This window comes from Mirounga angustirostris, unplaced genomic scaffold, assembly GCF_029215605.1.
Source record: "Mirounga angustirostris isolate CCGP_5_RB_7025 unplaced genomic scaffold, mMirAng1.0.hap1 SCAF_4, whole genome shotgun sequence".
Classification (NCBI taxonomy): domain Eukaryota; kingdom Metazoa; phylum Chordata; class Mammalia; order Carnivora; family Phocidae; genus Mirounga; species Mirounga angustirostris.
The window spans coordinates 179,053,374-179,074,003 of NW_026991712.1; the positions used below are offsets into that span (position 1 = coordinate 179,053,374).

The window sequence follows — 20,630 nt, forward strand, 5'->3', positions numbered from 1 at the left end:
TGCTGTTAACAGTGGGTATCTGAGGGTAGGGAAGGACTCTAACTTATGTAATTTATACAGCTTAGATTCTTTTTAAAAACAAGCATGCATTACTTTGGTAATATAAAAATCAAGAAAGTTTTGATAAAAAGAGACATAAAGACAGGGAGTGTAAGGGTATGGATAAGAGGGTCTGTCCTGCTGTGATGATCTCAAGCCCCAGGCCTGGGGTGTTGGGATCTCAGGCTGTGGGGAACTTTCTGTTGAATTCGAGGGGCCGGTCCTGACAGCGGGGTCAGTGGCTACTGCCGATCCACCTCAGACCCAGAGCAGCTGGTGGCCAAGCTCTGCAAAGGGTCTGCCTGGCCTGCAGACTAATGTTGGACACGGAGATGTGGACCGAGCTTCGTGGCAGATCTTGGGGGCGACAGGGCTCAGGCAGCTGGAGAGAAGGCTCCTGGTTTCTAGCTCACTTAGGGACCTGGATCTTGGGCAAGTTCTTTGGGCCTAAGTTTCCCTCTCTCTCTTTTTTTTAAGATTTTACTTATTTATTTGTCAGAAAGAGAGAGAGAGAGAGCACAAGCAGGGGGAGCAGCAGAGGGAGAGGGAGAAGCAGGCTCCCCCCTGAGCAGGGAGCCCGATGTGGGGCTCCATCCCAGGACCCTGGGGTCATGACCTGAGCCGAAGGCAGACGCTTCACTGACTGAGCCACCCAGGTGCCCATGGGCCTCAGTTTCTCTCGAGCAACCTGGGGAAATGATGAACCGGTCTTCTACGTGTGGAAGTTTGCTGGTTTCCCCTCGGACATACAGCAATCTCTCGGTGCCCACCTCAGTCCCGTGCACCTTCCCGTAGCTGCACGAGCACAGACAGACAGACAGACACGCACACCCACGCCTCCATATCCACAGACACGCATGCACCAGCGTTGTACATAGGAAGCACCCCCTTATCTGTAACGCATGCAGAGCCACGTGCCCCACGTTCGAACCTGCACCCGAACATAGGGATAGCCACAAACGCGCAGGGACCCGAGGAGTGAGGTCCCAGACGAAGAGTCTTTGCTTTTTTTCTTTTTTGGAATGTCCCCAGAGAAACTGACCTTTCTTTTGGGAGGGAAGTTGCTGGCTGCTTGGAGGTGGAGACAGCATCAGCTTTAGGGGAACTTCCTGGCTTGGAGGCTTGGGGAAAACCGAGGTCTCCTTCATCTGCTTCACATTCTGGAGACGGGATGTTGCGGGCTTTGCCTACTGCTGGGCCACACTCGTGAAGGAGGGAAAACCCAGAGCCATGGCTTCCTGGCTGTGTGACCTTGTGTTAATGGCTCAACCTCTCTGTGCTTCTGTGCCCTCATCAGTAAAATGGGAGTAAAAAATGGTACTGCTTCTTACTGCAGGGCGTGCCTGGCATTCGGCAAACTCCATGTAAGTGTTGGCTGCTCTTCTTGCTGTTGTCTGCTTCTTACGAGAAATCTTGAGTCTGGACATCGCTGGGCCCTTTGGCCTTCGTGGGCCCCTTCCTCCATCAAAAAATACTTAAAAAGCATGTTTTCTGACTGCATAGGTATAAAGACTAATATAATCTAAGCTGGTATAATGGACTAGAAGCCCGGATTGTATTCTTTTCCTGCTGATTTTATAAGAAACCGAAAGATTTTTGTGGGCCCTGAAGGTATTGTGGGCTCCACGCTGCGGCCACAGTGTGGATGGACCAGTCAGCCCTGGCCGTGACCCGTCCTTATGCCGAGATATGTGCGACTGAGTGACAGAGTGAGACTTCGGGGAACGTTCTGTGAATCACTGGAACCTTCTCTGGGCCCCAGAGGTGCCTCTAGCTGTGTCTTGGCGAGGCCAGGGAGAAAACTGTGTTCTCACTGGGAGCAACTGGGCGGAGGCGGGCGCTAGGGCTGGCCCCTGCTGACTTGGCCTTGATGCAGGGAGCCCTGGTCAGGGGATGCAGTTACGCCAGTGGTCCAGACTGCCCAAGTTACAGTGCTGACGTGTAGGGGCCTGACCTGATTTGCTGGCCTTGGTAGGTAATCAGAGCTAAATAAGCGCCATGGGGTGCGGGTTGGGGGTTGTGAATATCTGCAGAGGGGAGCCCCGTGGAGTGGATTTCCTGGATTAACCTGTTTGAAGACTTGACTGTTTTGTTTGCCCAGTCTGTGGGGTGCTGACATACTGTGTACCAGAAGCCACCCATCCGTCCATCCGTCCATCCATCCGTCCATCCATCCATCCATCCATCCCTTCCTCCCTCCCGCATTCGCTGAGCATCTGCCATGCACACCTTGCGCTCGAGCTGGAGCTGCAGAGGTGAGACCCTGCTCAGCGCCGCTGGAGCTCCCTGATGGGCAGGGCAGTAAGCGTTCCTCTGAGTGTTCCGGGCTGAGGACTGGGAGCCCTGAATGAGAAGAGGTTCGTTCGGGCTGGGAGCTCAGTGGGGTGCGGATTGAGAAAGGATTCCCTCTTGATAGATTCCATGTCCAAAATGAACTCGAGGACTTGAGGGTGTGAGAATGCTGGAATCCCCATTCTCATCCCCTTGAACTCTGTGCTTTCCAGGACCCGGAGCGGAGCCTCCCAGGGCCTGGGCTGCAGAGTCTCCCAGATGCTCAGGGCCAGACTCTCCTGGAAAAATAATCAAGGGTGACTTGGCAGAGGCTGAGCTGCTGGAGGGGGGACCTCAGGAGAAGTGGTGCCAAGGTTGGGAGCGCGGGGGTGGTGAGAGCCTGAGAAACAGGGCAGGTGACACTGACTGGGGCCCATAGTTTCTAATGGCTGGGACAGGACTCTCAGGTGGCATCTGTTTCTTGGGTGAGGGCCACTAAGGGGCCAGCAGGGGTGGGAGGGGGGAGAGGCTGAAAGTGTTTCTCCTTAGAACCCCAAATGGAAATATTGGGGGTTCAGAGGAGGCCTGGGGGCTCACTGAGGGGTTTCCGTGTTGGGCAATGGGGACCCAGAGGATGGGGCCTGGGAGGGGATCAAGGAACTGTATACTCTTCCACTCTCAGGCCCTGAGTCACTCTGAGCCTCTTCATTCCGCAGCCTGATCCCTCTGCTGGAGTGGGGCCCTCGGGCAGGCCGAGGCTGAGGGCCCCCTCCTGGCTGAGACCTGTTGGTGTGGTGGAGGGTCCTGGTGTGGGACAGCTGGCTGGTATCTCTCATGTCCCGAGGGCCCGAGGTCCACATCCATCATGGGCCAGCTGGAAGGCGGGGCTCGAGAGCTTGAATTTTAGTCCCTCCCAGTCAGGGTCCTCTACCCCTTTGTTCTAAGACCCTCTGAGCTTGGACGTTAGGGGTTCTGATGTTCTTCCCTTGGAGAAGGGGTACCGAAAGACAATGCTGAACCTAACATGTTGTGTTCATGATGGTGGCATCTTTGGCATTGGGCGGCTTGTGCCGGTGACCTTCCCCAGGAAACCCACTCCAAGGACAGGGCAGGTGAGGGAGACTGGGGCTGCTGCAGTACCACCCACTTCCACCTGGGGGCAGCGATGCCCAGCCGAATCCCACACTCCCACACCCCAGCTCAGGTTGCACCCAGTACCTGGAAACTGCAGGGCTGGGAAGACCCTAGAGACCCTAGCCCACCCTCACTTTGAACAGACCTGTGGGAGCCTGTGACCCAATAGGAGCCTGATCTGTCCAGTGCCACATGGGGAGCACCCTGGGTCTTTCCTCATCATGCTACCACCCCAGCCTGTCTTGTGTGTGTGTGTGTGTGTGTTGGGGGGGCGGTGGAGGCTTGGGGTGTGTCTGCATGGGGGAGAATCTTGGGGGTCTCTTGGGTGCATCTATCTAGAACACCCACAGTGGTGGCACCACTTCCGGTGCATGCCCTCATCTGAACTTGCCTGGCGGGTGAGCGGATGGGGAGGGGGACCGGCTGTGGGCTGCGGGCCTGGGTCTGCATTCTGTTCCCCCCCACCCCCCAGCCCCGTCTGTCTCCTCCCAGCCCGTGTGCCTCTGGGAGACTTTCTGGGAAACAAAACAGCACCCCTCATGGGCTGGTGGTGAGGATTACCTGAGTAAATATATGTAAAGCGCTTAGAGTAGCCCCTGGTGAGAGGGGTGGGCATCACGCTCAGCCTCCCCCCTTAGGAAAAGTCTCTTCCCGGGGCCTCTGACAGGACACGGGAGCCACCGGAATAAATGCTGCCCCAGCACCAGGTGGCCTTGTCCCCTTCCTCCCTCTCCCAGCCCCTCCCCTCCTCCACCAGCCAACAAGAACCACACACACATAAGAATATAGACTTTTATCTTATTTTAGTTAAAAAAAATAATTGTACCACCAAATGAAGAAGTAGCTTTCTTTGTGGGAAGGTGAGAAGGGGGGCGGCGGGAAGCAATAAGCCAAAGAAAAAGAACTTTTTATATTCATCTGTATAAACGTATCTGCTAAGGCAAACGCAATCCAGGGCCAAGGCTGCTGCACTAGGGTCAGTACCTCCTAATTTCTGCAGGTTCTAAGGCCAAAAAAATAAAACCTCTGCAAATCCAACAGGAGTTTCGTGGACTCTTGGGGCATCTTACTAAAATAAAGAGTTATCAGGTTTACAAAGCAGTGACGTCATGACACACGCCGCAAGTTGCATAACCGTGGCCTCGAGGGCCACTCACTGGTTTGGACTGGGTGACGGGCACAGTTTCACGACACGGCAACGGACACGCACGCGTGGAAGGGAGCACACTGGGAGCTGCGTGGGACCAGGCTGGTGGCACAGGCTTGGCCGCCGCCCGTCTGCGGGTGGGCACAGGGAGGGCTGGGGTCCCCATGCTTCCTCGGGGAGAGGGGGGGTGACGGGACAGGTCCCGTCGCTGGTGACAAGACGGTGCCCATCACTTGGGGGAAGGATGGCGTGAAGGGGCCACGCAAGGCCCCTGCTCCCCACCGCCTGGTCTGTGCAAGCCACTTAAAGCACTTCTTGGACGCATCCTGGAGAACGGAGCCGGGCGCCGGTTTCCTTCCCCGTGAAGGGGCCGATCCCTCCTCCCCACCCTGCTCTCTCCCGAGCCCCTGGGACCCTCGGGTGGTTCCAGGGAGACTGCGGAGTGGCCTTTCTGGCCCCGGAGCCTTCCCTGCCCATGATCCCTGGCACGGGCGGCAGAGCGTGGGCCCGTGAGGTAGATCAGCACAGCTGCCCCCTCCCCTGCCTGGCTGGGGCCTCTGTGTGGACATGGGGTGCCGGGGCCTGGGTCCCTCTGCCTAAACAGAAGCCCCCCCGCCCCCAGCAGAGAGAGGAGGCAGGGCTGGAGGAACAGTCGTCGGGGGTGGGGAGCCCCCGTGCCTCTGCTTAGCCCCTTCGGTCCTACTACAGAGCTGGAGCCCGCCACATTCCTGCCGTCCGTCCTGCCCGGACTGGGAAGCTGGGAAGCGGCTCGAGGGCCCCAGGGGCCACGCGGTCTGCAGGTTAAGGGCAGGGGCCGCTGGGCGGGGAGGAGGAGAGTGTATGGAGGGCAGCGAGTCCCCCAGGCCCAGGAGCTGGGCTCGGAGCTGCGGCAGAGCTGGAAGGCAGGGGCGGCCAGGGGCGGCCAGGGGAGACACACACCGGGGTCGCCAGGGAGGGCTGGGCCAGGCAAGGAGCCAGCACAGGCGGCCGGGCCTCAGGAAGAGCGGGAGGGAGCGGGGGGGCCGGGCCGCCTGGGACACCCCTCGGCTGGCTCCGTTCACAGACTTGGTAGGTTTTCCGTATGGTCCCTTCAGACAGAGCCCAGGATTCAGGCTCGGCCTCCAGTCTGCCCACCCCTGCTGGCTGGACTGGGCACTGGGGCCGGGGCCAAGCGGTCAGGCCGCAGCTTCTTGCTACTTGAAGGTGGACTGCAGCTCCCTGAAGGCTGCCTTCCGCTGCTTCATCTCCTCCGCCTGCTTCTTCCTCTCCTCCTGCTCCGCCTTGATCTCCTCCTCAAAGCGGCTGGACACATTGATGGCCTGGACCTGCAGTGGAGTCGGGGTGACGGGGGTCAGGGCGGGAGGGGCGTCTGGGCCTCCACCGTGGGCTCTCGGGCCCTCGGTCCTGTGCCCTCCCCCTGCCAGCCCGCGGACCGCTCTGCCTCTCGCTAGCTCGGGCCCGGGGCTTCACTGAGCCTCAGTTTCCCATTCAGAGCCTGAATAGCTCAATAACTGACTTGAGGATTCATTGAGGGGATTGGAAGCTAGAACATATATTTGGTGGTTGCTGCCTAGCGTGAGTCCCATAAGTGGGGGCTTCGATGTTGCTCTTTTATTTATTTATTTATTTGGGGGGGTGGAGAGCACAAGTTGGAGGGAGAAGAAGAGGGAGAGGGAGAAGCAGACTCCCCACTGAGCAGGGAGCTGGACACAGGGCTCGATCCCAGGACCCCGAGATCATGACCTGAGCCGAAGGCAGAGGCTTAACCGACTGGGGCGCCCAGGCGCCCCCTGAAGTGGCTATTCTTATCCTGCTTCCCGTCCTGGGAAGCCCAGATGCATACCAGGTCCCACTGATGAACCCTGGAACATCCCATCAACCCCAGAAGCCCAGAGGGAGGTGGGAGGCAGCCTTCAGAAGCAATGTTCTTAGTTAACATGGGGAGAGGGAGAAAGAAGGAAAAGCAGGTGCCCTGGGAGGTCAGAATCTAGGAGCTGTATTTGTCCCCTCCATCTAAGTGCGTGTGGCACCGGGAAGCTGCCGTGTACGTGGGCGCCTCTGGGGCCCATACTCTCTCTCCAGGCCGGGGCTGGCGGGGCTGGGGTCTCTGAGAGGCCCATGAGCCAGTGCCCTGTGTTTCTGGGCCTGCTCTGCCATCTCCCGGGCCCACCTTTCAAGGACTAGTCCTTCGGGGATAGTGGTTCTGTGGGCTAGAGAGAGAAAGGGGAAGCCGGGAGGGATCCCAGCCTGAAGGAAGCGGACAGAAGCCAGGAGCGCTGTGGGCCTTGCCCAGGCCAGCCCTGGCGCCAGCGCCCTGTCTCCTCTGTGCGGCCTCAGCAGGAACACGAAGGGTGAGCACTGACCCTGGAGCTAACTCAGGGTCCTGTCCTCCCCTCGGGCACGCTTGTCCTTGAGCGCCCCCCACCCTGGGCTCCACACAGCCTCCGGTTCCTCACCTTGGCCTCAAAGAAGCTCTTGGCCCCCTTGACGCCCTCGGTGGAGACGTCGATCTCGGAGAGGCGGGCGAGCACGTGCAGCCCGCTGTCCTCTGGCAGCTCCCCAGCCGCTGCCTTGCGGAATATCAGGAGGAACTGCGGTCGGGAGAAAAGCACGGTGTCAGGGAGGGGCGAGGGGCTCTCTCCTGCCGTGCTCTGGGCCTCGGTGTGCCCGTCTGTGCAATGGGAGGCAAGGTGACCCATCTCCCGCTCTCCCAGGATCTGGGGCTGCCACAGGCCTGTGTGCCCATGCTCGGCTCCCCGGAGGAGCCCCAACCTACCTCGTATCTTTGTCTCCACTGTTCCCCCAACCCATTTACTGAGTCCTCAAGGTATAGGATTGTGCCCATTTTACAGACTGTGGAAGACTCAGAGACAAGGAAAAAACCTGCCCCGAATCTCAGCAGCAGAAAGTGACGGAAGAAGGGTCTGAACCCACATCCTGACTCCACACCATCATCGTGCACGGCCTGCACCTTCCTCCCTGGACATGTCCTCCCCACCGCCTTTCCCTTGCTCTGTCTCCTCTAGGCTTCTTGCTGGTTCGCTGTCATTCACCAGAGGCTGCCTGGGGTGCACTACCGTGTTTTCTGGCTATGAGCCTCCATTTCCTCCTCCTCGGAACAGGCTTGCTCATGGCTTCTGCCCCAGAGCGAGGACGGACCGAGACCCCGAGTGTGGAGTCACCCAGCACAGAGCCTGGCCCCTCTTGGACGCAGTGCATGTCACTCCCTCCGCCCCGTCCCCCCGTCTCCTGGGTCACAGCACCCTGCCATTTTGCTCTCTGGGAATCTCCCCCTCTACACTCCGGGACCCTAGGAGCACAGGGCTTTCCTCTGGATTCCCAAAGTCCCCCGCCAGGGTCAGGTATTCAGAAGTCATTCGGTAAGTGCTGACCATGTGAAGGAATGGACATCCTTCCCTCCTCACTCAAGGCAGTAGAGAGCCCCCCACGGGGAGCGGGCTCACCTCCCGGAAGCTGAGCTTGCTGTCAAAATCCTCATCCACCTCCTTGATCATGTTTTTCAGGCCCAGGTGGGTCTGCGGGGCTCCGAGCTTCTCCATCATCAGCTTCAGCTCCATCAGGTCAATGAAGCCGTCCCGGCCAGCGTCGTACCTGTGGGAGCAAAGGCAGAGGCTAAGGACATCCTGACGCCCCACACCTGATGGGTCGGAGCACCACGGGCTGGACTGTGAGGAGCCTGTCACCCTGTTGCAGCTGGAAGGGACTTCGGTCCACGCAAAGTCCCGAGGCATGGCTACTGCTTGGTTACCTCTGATGACGAGCAACTCCCCACATGGCCTGCGGCCTCTGCCATGTGGAACAGCGCTAACTTTTGGGCCAGCGAGATGCGTAAGGAAGCTGAAACCACAGCCTGCCTGTACTGAGTGGGACGGGAGCAGCAGGGAGAAAGAATTCACTACACCACAGGGTATGGTTTGCAGGGACAGGGCGGGGGTGGGGGGGGCGGCGACCCTGATGTTATCTCCAGGACCAGCCTGGCATCCCTACCGGCCCCATCGCTCCCCTACTCCTGCCTCCACCCAGGAGAGAGGCAGAATGTAGCACGTGTTACAGGGCAGGGCCTCAGGAGGGAGGCCCCAGGGGCGAGGTCCTCTTGCAGCTTGCTGGGAGGTGGCCCAGAGCAAATTCAGGGAACAGTTTGTGCAGGGTGTGCCAGCTGTGAGTGTGGAGGGGGGGAATGGCTGGAAAGGGCTGGGACGCTGATTAGGTGATAAATGTGTGTCTGCACACTGCAGGTCTTGTTTTCTGCCACCAACGGCCCAGTAGACACGGGGACAGTGTGCGTGGGGTGGGGGGGCTGTCTAAATGTCCCTCTCGCGGGCCTCCTTGAGGTAAGAGCTTGGGTCAGAGATGGCCTCCGGGCTGTTCCCCCGGCTGGGGAGGTGCTGTGCTGCAGAGCTCATCATATCACAGCGGATGTGGGCCCTCTTATCAGGCTAACCAAACACCTGCCCTGACTGCCTCTTGGTGGGGGGTGGGAAGCGTGCTCTCAGGGCTAAAATGGGCTTTCTGAGCCGAGAGAAGCCTGCGTAGCCCCAGGCCTCAAGCTGCCTGGGTGTGTTGGTGACAACAGAGCGACACAGAGGGGCTGAGCTGCAGAAACCCGTGGCCTGGTCTTGGCGTTCCTGCATGAACACACACCTCGTTTCTGTGCCTTCCTCAGGGCTCCCCAGGTCCCTTCCCCCAGCCCTATTATATGTAAGCTCAGCATGACCTTGAGCAACTAATAGAAACCACTTTTTGAAGTCTGTCTTTGTGCCAGGGAACTTTACATATTTTGTTGTGCTTAATCCCCGTAATAACCTTATATAATGGAGGCTCAGAGAGGTTAAGTGACCTGCCCAAGGTCACAGAGCAATAAAGGAAGGGGGCGGAAGCCCAGCTCCTCAGCCTGCGCACCTGCTCGTGTCAGCCCGCTTCCAGGGGTCCTGGTGGGGCCCGCAGCACGGAGCCGTCTGCCCGAAGCACTGAGCAGTTGGTGCGAGGGGTATAAATAGTTCACAAACGAGTCAGTGGTTGGAAGTGACGGCCAGGGACAGCACAGGGAAGACGGGGTTCTGGGAACCCTGCAGCGACCACGGTCCTGAAGCCTTTTTCCCCGCAGGGCTGGGGGTGAGGGGGAAGGGAGACAGGGCGGATGGGCCAGAGGTCCCCGGGGGCAGTGCCATGGCTGGGGTGGGAGCTGGCGTGAGAGGGGGTGGGAGAAGGCTGTGGGCCTCGGGAGGGCCAGGCAGGCCTACGATCCCATGCTCCAGGCTCCCCTTCAAGCTGGAGGGGCCCTGGGGTGGGGGGGCATGGCAGAGGCCCCTCCTTCCCCCTTTGGAGTCTGGGAAGGGGGCTGGGCGGCTGCAGCGTGACCCCAAGTGACAGGTCGTGGAGCGGAGAGCAGCCTGGTGAGGGGGCCAGTCCTCCCTGGGCAAGCCACGTGCACGCCGCCCTTCAGGGAAGCCCCGCTGCCATGTCAGGGCTGGCGCAGACCACCTGGGTTCTGGGAGACCCTGCCCTGTGAGCCTCCAGCCGAGGTGTGACGGTGACGCTCTCGCAGGGTCGGCGTGAGGACTGACCGAGCTCCTGCACGGCCCGCACTTAGCCCCGTGCCCCGCACACGGAGCGGACTCCAGAAATGGAGTGTGGCCATCACTAGAGTGAGATCTAGTTGCCTCTCGGAAGCTCCTACTGTGTGCCAGGCAGTTTTTTCTTTACAACTTCTGTGCTCAGCAATCCTGGGAGGATTATTTCCCCATGTGACTGACCAGGGAACAAGGAGAGTAGGGGTGAGGGCGCTGGCCTGCTGACCAGCTCGCCAGGGACTCACCCCCCCCATCCCTGGGGTTCCCACACTCTACTCCGCTGTCCCACCTGCCTCTCCTGAGCCCCAGCTTTATTTACTCCTCATGTGTATGGGTTTCTTCCACAGCTGGGGGTGGCTCAGTTTCAGAGGAAGTGCAGATAAAGTGACCGAACTTGGACAGACTTTGGCTCCGTATTTGTTGGTCTCTGGCAACTCCCAGGCCTGGCTGGGCTGCAGCTTTATCTGCGGCTTGAACCCGCTGCCTGCATCAATCAAAAGTCAATCAATTACCGGGTCTGGGCTCTCTCCTGGGCGGGCTCCGGTCCCCACGGGGATAGTGCAGGGGCTGGTCACAGTGCCAGCAGATCAGGTGCCAAGGGGCGTCGACAGAGGTCAGGAAGAGGCCAGATGCTGGGGTGGGAGTTGGGTCCCCCAAAGGAGGAGACACTGCGGGGGCGGGAGGCCATTCCCACAAGGCCCCTGGGGAGCAAGCATCTACTCTGTGCCCCGGGCTCGGGGCCACTGGATCAGCCAAGTCCCTAGGGTGACTGAAGATGACCCTGAAGGTTCTGTCATATCAGCTCTGCTAAGACTGACTGGGGTCCAAACCCCAGATCTGCCACTTGGCTGGCTGGCTGATCCTGGTCAAGTCACCTAAGCCCACAGACCCGTGTCCCCATTTACATCGTGGGGATCAAAGGACCCATCTCAGGACGGAGGCAAAGATTAAAAGAGACAAGTTCCTAGCACAGAGCCTGGCCCACGGTAAGCACTTAATGGGCACACATGGACAATAACGCCAACTGTAATAATAATAAATAGAAGCATTATTATCACTACCTACCTTTAGGATTAAAGATTAAATGAGATGATGAACATAAAATGCCTGGTACATAACGGGTGCTTAAAGCCTGCTAATTTCTTTATAATCGTGGCCACTGAGCACTTGCTGTGCACCACATAGTACGTTAAGTACTTCGCACATAGAACGCAAAATGGTGCTGATTAAGAATGATGATGGTAAAAAACACAAGGGCCTCTCCCTTGGGCGCCAGTCCTGATGGAGCACGGCTGCGAGAAACGCTTGCTGTAGACTGGTCTGGAGGCGGGGGGCGGGGGGCAAGATGATCCAGTGCTGCCCCCCGGCATCTCCTCCTCCTCCGAGGCTCCCACTACTTCCCCCACTGAGCCTGATTCAAAGACCTCACCACTTGGGGACGTAGAAAGACAGCAGGACAGAGCCTTTTGCTCTCTTGCTGGGCAGAGGGAGAGAGGAGCCTTAGCCCTGGATTACTCTGTCCCCTTCTCTCATGGGAAGGAAGTGACAAGGTAAGGGGGGGGACTGTCACCGTGCCACCGGCAGTGGGTGACTGGCAACACAGGAGGTGCCCCTGGCTGGGGAGACCCTCTCACCCATCAGCTCTCTCCCTGAGCTGTAACTGAGGGTGCAGGTGGCTCAGGGGGACCAGGGAAAGCGAGTCAGTGCACAGGACCTGTCGGCACAGCCTGGTCTACCTGCTTTATGTTATGTGGTGGTGGGGGTACTGGGGCCCAGAGTAGGCAGCGACCAGCCTGGGGTCATACAGCCGGTGAACTGCAGGATCCCCAGAGCTGGAGGCGTTCCTTCTTCCTGCCTGTCTGCTTCCCTCTTCTTCCTGGTCCCATGGAGGGTCCTGAATTCTCAAGCCTGTAGGGCTGGGGGGCGCTGGGTTGAGAGCCTGGCCTGGGGCCTGCCTGGGAGGGCCAACTGCATCAAAACTCACAGGCTGGGAGCTCAGCACTTTTCTCCAGCACCGGAGGGAGGCTGTTGTACCTGGCACTGTGCCCACATTCCTACCCGCCTCCCCCTGAATAGTCCTCGACAGGCAGGGCTCGGCAGCTGCCCGCCCGGATGCCGGTGACAAAATGCCTCCCATCTGCCCTGGAGAGTGGAACAGCCGGACATCACCCAGGCAGACTTTGCCCCTTTGGGCCGAGCACGTCCCACCCAGCTGGCTACTCCTCCCCCACCTTGGTTCTGATAACCAGGAGTCGTGGGGGGTGGCCAGGGGCTGGCTCCTACCGCGTCCATATCAACACCCTGTTTCGTAACAGTATTACCCGTAGTGGCTACTCTTTGCTGAGCACTTATTATGCGCCAGGCACTATGCCAAGTATTCTGCATCAGACCCTCACAAGAACCCTGTGAAGCAGGCATAAATATCCCCATATGACAGATGAGGAGATGGAGGCTCGGGGAGGAAGTGACTTGGCAGAGGCCATAGCTGACAAGGACAAAGCTGGGATCTGGACCCAGACCTGCTGAAACACACATGCTTTTACCTCCTACGCTGTGTCCTGATGCCCACGGACCCTGTAGTAGAGATTCTCAGGTTGGGAGGGATATTGGAGGCCACTCGTTCAGCTGTCTGTGAAGGTCAGATTCCCAAGGCAGTTTTCCTGCTTGTGTCTTGAATGCCTCTGAGCACAGGAAGCTCACTGCTTCACTTAAGGCAGCCCATGTTGGCTTTGGAATTATTAGAAGGTTGTTCCTCTTTTTTTTTTCTTTACCATAGGGGGCGGGGGATGGGTTAGCCTGGTGATGGGTATTAAGGAGGGCACGTTCTGTATGGGGCACTGGGTGTTATATGCAAACAATGAATCATGGACCACTACATCAAAAACTAATGATGTAATGTATGGGGATTAACATAACATACTAAAAAAAAAGAAATTAAAAAAAAAGAAGGTTGTTCCTCGTGAGTGAGCCTCCCCACCTACCAGCCGTGCCGTGGAGTCTGATAGCAGAATGAGCCGAGCACGGCTGGGCATCAGGACACAGCATAGGAGTTAAAAGCATGTGTGTTTCCACAGCTGCTGCACAGGGCGGGCAAGGTTGGGGCCCGGAGACGCCAATTCTGTCCCTTCTGCTTCCTCTCCCAGGCCTTTGCGCTGGCCCCTCAGCCCATGGCGGGTCCCCAGGAGGAGAAACAGCTGGAGAGGGCAGTGTTTATGGACCAAGGATCCCCCCAGGCCCACCTGGCTTTGGTCTCGGCATTCACACACCCGGTCCTTCCCCAGCCTGTCTACCCCAGTGGCTCCTAGGCCTCGCTACTCTTTGTCCTATGAACTGGGAAGGCAGGTCCCTTGGGGCAGGAAAGTTCTGGACAAGAGAAAAATTCTGGCCTTGCTCGCGGCTTGGCCCTGCCCACCTCCCTCTGCAGGTGGCCACCCACCACCCACATGCTCTGATAACTGCTCGCTCGGCATGGCCCCTTGGGTCGTGCACGCCCCCAACCCCAGACGGTCTGACTCATGTGGGGGAAGCCCAGCCGCTCACCACTTCCTCCAGTCCTATCTGCAGAATCGGACACTCGATCTGTTGCCATGTCAGCCAAGGAGAGGGTGTGCATGTATGTGCGTGTATGCATGCATGTGGCTCACGGCTCTCCCAGAGCTTTTCAGTGAGTCTAAGGATCAAGTGGGAGCCCCCCCCCAAGTTGGTGGCAATCAGCTGGGGGCTTGTCAGGGCTCGGGACCTCCCAGTCTCGGGTTCAACCGCCACATGCTGAGCACCAGGCCAGGAGGGCATCTCCCCGGGCCTGTAATGCCAGCGGCGGGCGTCCTGCCAACTCTGAATAATACTTACCGTTACAACAGTGATTGCAAAGAACATTCACTGAGTGTCTAGTCCAACCTTGTGTTTATTATTTAACTTAATCTTCCCCTTACTGCCCAGACTGAGTAACCTGCCTTACCCGAAGGACGCCCTCAGGCAGGTGGGGGGAGACAGCTGTGGGTGGCCTGGTGCTTCCGACACTTGAGTGTTAAAATGCGGATTCCGATCCAGTAGACCCGGGATAGAGCCGCATTTCTAACAAGCACCCGGCTGCCACTGCCGCCGCCCTCTTTGGGGCCCCTGGGAACCAGCGACTTGGGAGTCAGACAGACCCAAGTTCAAATGCTGTCCCCGCTCCTTACTAGCTGTGTGACACTGGACAGGTCCCGTAACCTCTGGGAGACCCCGTGTTCTCATTTGTGACAAGAGTGATGAGGAGCTCACAGGATGCCATAAAAGGATTAAATAAGAGACAAGGTGCCCGGGATGGGGTAGGCGGACAGCGTCCGCCTCCGTCACACGAGGGTCTCCACACAGCTCAGGAACCCCAGGCCTGGCTCCCTGCTAGCCGTACCCTGCTGGCATGGGATTCTTGCTTCTCTGCAGTCCTTGAAAAGCGGAAGTCAGCCAAGGAGAAGGCTGCTCAGCAGTCAGAGGGAACTCAGCTGCTGGAGGGAGTGGGGACTGTCCCTGCTGAGGTCTCAGAGCGGCTCTGCCTGGCCTCCTCCTCCTCCTCCGCCTGGGCTGGCCTTGCAAGAGGGCCTCCCCTGAGGCGGCAGGGCCTGGTCTCCCAGAGCCTGGACTCTCACAGCTGAAGCCTGGCCTTGGATCCAGAGGGTCCAGGCCAGAGGAGAAGGCAGGAAGGTGCAAAGCCAAAGGGGAACCAAAAGTCCCCGGGCGGGGGAGGGGAGAGGTGACTCAGAATCAGAAGGGGAAGTAGGAAGAGCAGAGGGTGAGCACTGAGTTCGGGAAATCCTCCCTCCCCAGGGGTGTGGCATCATCTTTCCAGAAAGCCAGGCTCCTGGAGGCTGCAGGTGGAAGGACCCAACCTCTATATCCCCACAGAGGGCTTCCCCTCCTGAGGCTCTGAGAGCCCCCCCTCCCAAGCCCCCCATCCATAAACACAGCCCTCTCTCTGCCTCTGGAGCTCCCTGCAGGCCGACCTGCTTCTAATTCTGCCCCTGCCGCTTATTATAACCTTGGGTGCATGACTCAACCTCCTTGAGCCTCAATTTCTTTGTCTGGCCAATGGGGGTCATGATTTACCCACCTCACTGCGCTGCTGTGAGCAACTGGACCTGGGGCTCCCACTTAACGAGGAGAGGGTGTGGAGGCAGGGGGCTGGCTGAGGAGGATGCATCATCATGGCATCCCTCGTGAGTGCGTTCAGTCCTCATGGTCGAGATAAAGAAATGGAAATTTCCACTTCTAGCCGCATGGGCCCATCCTCTCTACCCCCAGAGACCCCTCTATACCACTGCTTTTCATGAGACTTTAAGCTCCCTGAGGGCGGGAGCTTCCTTCTTCCCTTGATTCTCTAGAACTTGCACAGAGCAGAAACTTAGTATGTGTTGGATAAATGATCAAATGGATAGATTTTATGTTTTTTCAAAAGCATCTATGTTTTTAACAGCCCACAGGCCGGACATGATGGTGGACACTTTACAAAGGGCCAGGACTCTTTAAACTGAATCCTCAGACCTAACCAGGGAAGGTCTTTAGCCCAGGGTGAGCCTGCAAAGCTGAACACTCTGCCTGGAGTCACCCGGCTGCCCCGCGGCGGACGTGAGCTGTCGTTTGCTCTTTCCTTTTTTCTGCCACCTGCCTTCCACGTAATTAAGTGATAATGAATTTGTTCCTCATTTTTGTTATTTATCAGAGCCATATGTAGCTGTCAACCAGAGTGCCTGTTCAGCAGGAGAAAAGGGGGGTTCTCATGCTGGCTCCCCAACCGTCGGGCCCAAAGCATGAGGCCTTGGCCAGCTGGGCAGCTCTGTAGGGGTAAGTGGAGGCAGCCAGGAGCGTCTGTGGAACACCCTCCGTGCCACCCTAGAGGACCACCACCAGGCCCAGGGATGAGGGGACAGGAACTTCACAGTATACTTCCTTTGTGCTGAGCACTGGGTTAAGTACTTCACAACAGCTCTGTGAGGTGGGTGCTATTACTCTGCCTGTTTTAGGGTGAGGAACTGAGGCCCAGAAGGTTTAAGGGCCTTGGGATTCAAACCCACAGACTCCAAACCCACAGACTGCTGCTCTTAATTACTGTGTCCTGCTATCTTCCGGAAAGGATACTAGAGGAGCTTCTGTGAGGGACAGGGTCTGAGGAGACATGTGGAAGGAGGAGCAAATGGAGAAGAGCGAAGGGCAGAGGCATCCAGAAGGAGAGGGAAGCCTGCCTCTCTGACGCAAGGGGTCATGAGATACAGTGTCTGGGGACGAGGCTGGCCAAGCAGGGAACTAGGGCATCTTCCTCAGATTCCACGGCAGGTTCAGAATTACGTGGCTGCCGACCTCTCGGGCTGGGCTCAACTTACAAAACCCCACAGGGCCTCACACAGGCTGCTGCCAGCCCAGAGGTGGGCCCCCTTGAGGCTCTGTGGGTCACACCATTCCCCCTTTGGCTGGAAGTTTCCAGAGAGAGCCGTGAATGGATGGGCCGAGAGAGGTGGGGAGAGAGGTTAGAAGTGCTGGGGCTGCCTGAGGCCACCCGGGGAGGGAGGACTAAGAATCCAGGTTCCACGGAGGCCGGGCCTCCACGTACCGGGCACGATGCCAGAGCTGTACGGGAGTCACCTCCTCCCAGCCCCACCTGAGAAGCGGGGACCACCATCCTCAGCTGTGCAGACAAGGACGCTCTGGTTTGGCCACTGAAAACTTCCCTGTGACCCCAAGCCAGTCACCACACTTTCTGGGTCTCAGTTGCCTTCTCTGTAAGATGGGGAGCAGGGCTGGAGGTCTCTCCCAGCTGGAACCTGCACGGCTGGATGGTGAGGTCAGTGACGGCGGACAGCCTGTCTTGCTTCCCTCAGTCCCCTTGGTTCTCCTTCTATCTCCCTCCTCGGGCAGGATCTGCTGATAGACACTAAACGGATGAACCAGAAGACCCTGGAAGGCAGTCTGTCATCCAGGCGGGTTCAGGACCCCTCAGAAATAAGGAGGCCATTGCTGAATACAGTCTGCTCCTTTTGCAGATGGGAATTAATTACTAAGTAATTCAGGGCAGAGCCGGGACAGAAGACCAGACTTTCTAGCTCCTGCCGCCCAAGGAAGGCCAGCTCCCAGTTCCCTAGGACCTCCCTCTCTCTTGTACTCTGCGCCTGGTGAAGGCTGGGCTCCCCTCCTCCCTGGGAGGGAGCCGGACACCAGGGTGGAAATCTCTCAGCAGGGCCCTGCTTGGACCCAGGAGGTGGTGGCCCCACCAGGGCAGCAGAAGCAGAACAGGGGTTTTGTCCTCCCCGAGAGCCTGTGTGTTGGCTGTTCCCAGCTGGGGCTCGGCCGGGCTCGGCTGGGCTGGCACAGTGAAGCCTTGTTTCCTTGAATACAAAACCTGCAGCTTTCTATCCTCACCAGGGCCCCGGCGGGCGGCACTTCCTTCCCTAGAAGTCCAGCTCCCCAGCCCCTTCCTGCCCCACCCCCAGCCCTTCCAAAGCAGCAAGCAGCAGTGGTGCCCAGAGGTGGCCCGCAGGGGAGGTGGAAGGCGTTCAGCCCCCCCCAGACTTCATCAGAGGAAACCTTGTCAAACTAACACCCCAAAAAGCCTCTCTAGAAGGTGAGTGTGGTCACAAATGCGGCTTCCAGGCCATTCCTCTGGTCATGCGCCCCTTCTGATCAAGCTGCGGCCTCCCAAGTCCCTACCCATTCGGGGTGCACGGGTTCTCCCAAACAGCTCCATCTTTTTTTGGCGGGGTGTAGCAATGCTGAGGAAGCCCAAGAGAAGGAAGATTCTGGCAGAAAGACACGGGCCAACGGTGGGTCCGCGAGGTGGATAATCAGCCATGAACATGGGAAGGGGGTGTTGGAGAAGTGCGTTCTCCCATGTGGAGGCAGATGTCTGTGACGGAAAACCCCGAAGGGAGGAACACGGCTTCTGGAGTCACAGACCTGAGTTCAGATCCTGGTTCCATCATTTTCTAGCTGTGTGGTCTTGGCGAGTTATTTAACTTCTCTGTGCCCAGACCGCCCACCTGTGCCACGGTGATGATAACAGCTCTGCGTCATGGGGGTGCTGGGTGGGATCCGGGAGCTCCTTTGTACCTAGATACTATCAACGCCTAGACACTATCAATCACATATGCATTTGAACAACCTCCCCTGCACTGCCTCCCCGACTCCGGGGCGGGGGTTGTGGGGTGGGCAGGCTCTACAGGAAGTTCCAGACAGTGAAGCTATCTATACCTAGCCCTGGGCTCAAGGAACTTGCCATCAGTTTGGGTTGGAGTCCTGGAAATCCTGCTCTCCTGATGGTGACAGTCTTTGGTGGGGAAAGAAACTTTAGAATTCCCAATAAAGACCCTGGAATCAAAGAGGCAGGCTCCTCAGGGCCCAGGGACTTCCACACAGAGGCCCAGAGGAGCGTTAAGGACTCAGTTTCCCCCCAGGCTGACCCTTGGGTAAGTATGGGGTTCCCAGCCATCCAGGTCTGGGAAACAAAACCCCCTTCCCCTGTGTGGGGGCCACAGGCAGAAGCAGAAGCGACGAGAAGTGGGAAAGAGCCTTTCTCAAGCTGTGGGGTTGCAAAACACCCCGCTCCTGGGCTTCCTGCTTGCTGCCTGGGTACACAGCCCCATCCTGCCCTGTCCTCCTGCCTCAGCCAAGGTGGGCCAGCGCCTCTCCACTCCAGACCATACCCCTGGGCTGTTCCCCCTCCAGGGGCCAGGGGCAAGGGGATGGGCAACAAGAAGTGTGGAAGGGTACTAAAGGGAAGGGGGCTGCGAGCTTTTACAACCCCCCCCCCCAGCCCGCCCCCTGCACAACCGTGGTTGTGAAGAGTTTGTCTGTCCATCTCAGTCTCAACTGGGTGAACTCAGGGATGGACCAGAAGGGGACCATTTAGTCCCTTCACAGAGATTTTTTAAGTTTTTTTGGGGGGTGGGCTGGGGCGGGGAGGGCTAAGCCACAGGCCTGGGGGTGTCTGTCCAACCTGCTAAGGGCACAGTGTATGGAATTACACAGAGGAAAAGGTAGGGGTGAGGGCAACCAGGCAAATTAGATAGGGAGGTGTGGGGTGTCAGGAACCCCATGTGGGAGGAAAGGGGGCACACAGTGGGGGAAGGCAGTGACTGCAAAGCTGCTGAGGGGGGAGGTTAGGGCAAGAGGAGGGAGGAACAGTGTGTGGAGGGAGGAGGGGACTCAGCCCTGAAGGGAGGATGGGTGGTACATACCTGCAGAGTGGGGGGCAGGGATGGAGGGATCCCTAGGAGACCACCGGAGGGTCAAGGATTGGGGTCCTGGCTAGCAGAGTGGATAGGGGTAAGGGTGGAAGGGTCTGGAGGGTCTTTGACCACAGTTTGCTAGCAGATGCTGAATAACTGAAGGGGGGGGGTCTTTGCCCAGAACCTATGTTGAGGGGAATCTGAGATAAGCAGAGGAAATGAAAGGACCCCAATAAAAAGAATGGGTACAGCGTGGGGTGCAGGGAATGGCAACCTTTGTTGAGGCGCTGGGGGTGTGTGTGGATGTTTTTGACCAGGGTGTTGGGTGTGGGGGTAGGGAATTCGAGTAGCTAGGGAGGGGGAAAGGGAGGCCACGGGGTCCTCAAATCTCAGGGTGCGTGGGTGTCTGGTGGGTGGCGAGGAAAGCTTCACTAACACAGGGGTCCGAGGCCAGAGCCCCAGAATCTTCAGACTCATGTGTATGGTGGTAGTGGGGGCTCGCGGGGACTCGGGGTTACCTGGAGGGGCCGCGCGGTCCGCCACACCGAGTGCGCGCGTATGGTGTACCGGCGGCCGCGTCACCGTGAGGAGGGGTCGCGTGTCAGGGGCTGGGGGTCGCCAGACTCACACGCCTGGTGGGGAGGAGGTCTTGAAGCCTCGTGATTAAATGAAAGGGGACGCGGGGTCGCCAGCCCTGGTGTGTCGGGGTTCGGGGCGCACGATTGGCCGCAGGGGTCCCGGGAGGCGCGGGGTTCGGGGGTTCGGGGCCCGAGGCCGGCGCGCGCGGTGGGTGGGGGGGCCGGGTCGGGCGGGCACTCACTGCTTGAACATCTTCTCCATGTCCTTGATCTGCTTCCTGGAGAACTCCTTGAACTCGGTGTAGGGGTTGAAGACGCGGCGGCTGGGCGACTGGGGCTCGCCGATGCCCTGGTTGAGGTCGGCGCGCCGCAGCAGCTTGGCGCTCAGCTCGCCGTCCGCGCTGCCCAGCGCCTCGGCCGCCTCGTCGGGCGCCCCGGCCGCCGCCGCCGCCGCCGCCGCCGCCCCGTTCAGCCCGGGCTGCTCCGGGGCCTCGGCGCCGCCCTCGTCCTCCATCTGCAGCCGCCGGCTCAGCTTGCTGGCCAGCTCGTCCGTGGCCATGGTGGCCCGCGCGGCGCTCGCCTGGGCCCGGCCCCTGCTCGCCGCGCGCCCGCACCGCCTCTGGCCGCGCTCTTCCTCTTCCTGACACTCCCCGGAGCCAGGCCCCGCCCCCGGGGT

The 20,630-nt window shown here is 58.8% G+C and overlaps 1 protein-coding gene across 1 annotated transcript; it reads right to left on the reverse strand.

The window, feature by feature from the left end:
• Nucleotides 1-4,222: 4,222 nt before the first annotated feature.
• Nucleotides 4,223-20,583, reverse strand: EFHD2 (EF-hand domain family member D2). The gene is made up of 4 exons (XM_045898645.3): nucleotides 20,197-20,583; nucleotides 8,056-8,203; nucleotides 7,048-7,182; nucleotides 4,223-5,916 (listed from the first exon to the last, which is right to left on the reverse strand). The coding sequence occupies exons 1-4, from the start codon at nucleotides 20,511-20,513 to the stop codon at nucleotides 5,785-5,787; spliced, it is 732 nt and encodes a 243-aa protein (XP_045754601.1). The 5' UTR covers nucleotides 20,514-20,583; the 3' UTR covers nucleotides 4,223-5,784.
• Nucleotides 20,584-20,630: the final 47 nt, after the last annotated feature.

What these genes read in the sequence shown, in the direction of transcription:
- EFHD2 (XM_045898645.3), bottom strand. Translation starts at nt 20,513, where the DNA reads ATGGCCACGGACGAGCTGGCCAGCAAGCTGAGCCGGCGGCTGCAGATG. An exon ending in ATGGAGAAGATGTTCAAGCA is followed by an intron (nt 8,204 to 20,196) that starts GTGAGTGCCCGC and finishes TTGCTCCCACAG; the next exon opens with GTACGACGCTGGCCGGGACG. An exon ending in GCAAGCTCAGCTTCCGGGAG is followed by an intron (nt 7,183 to 8,055) that starts GTGAGCCCGCTC and finishes TCCCGACCGCAG; the next exon opens with TTCCTCCTGATATTCCGCAA.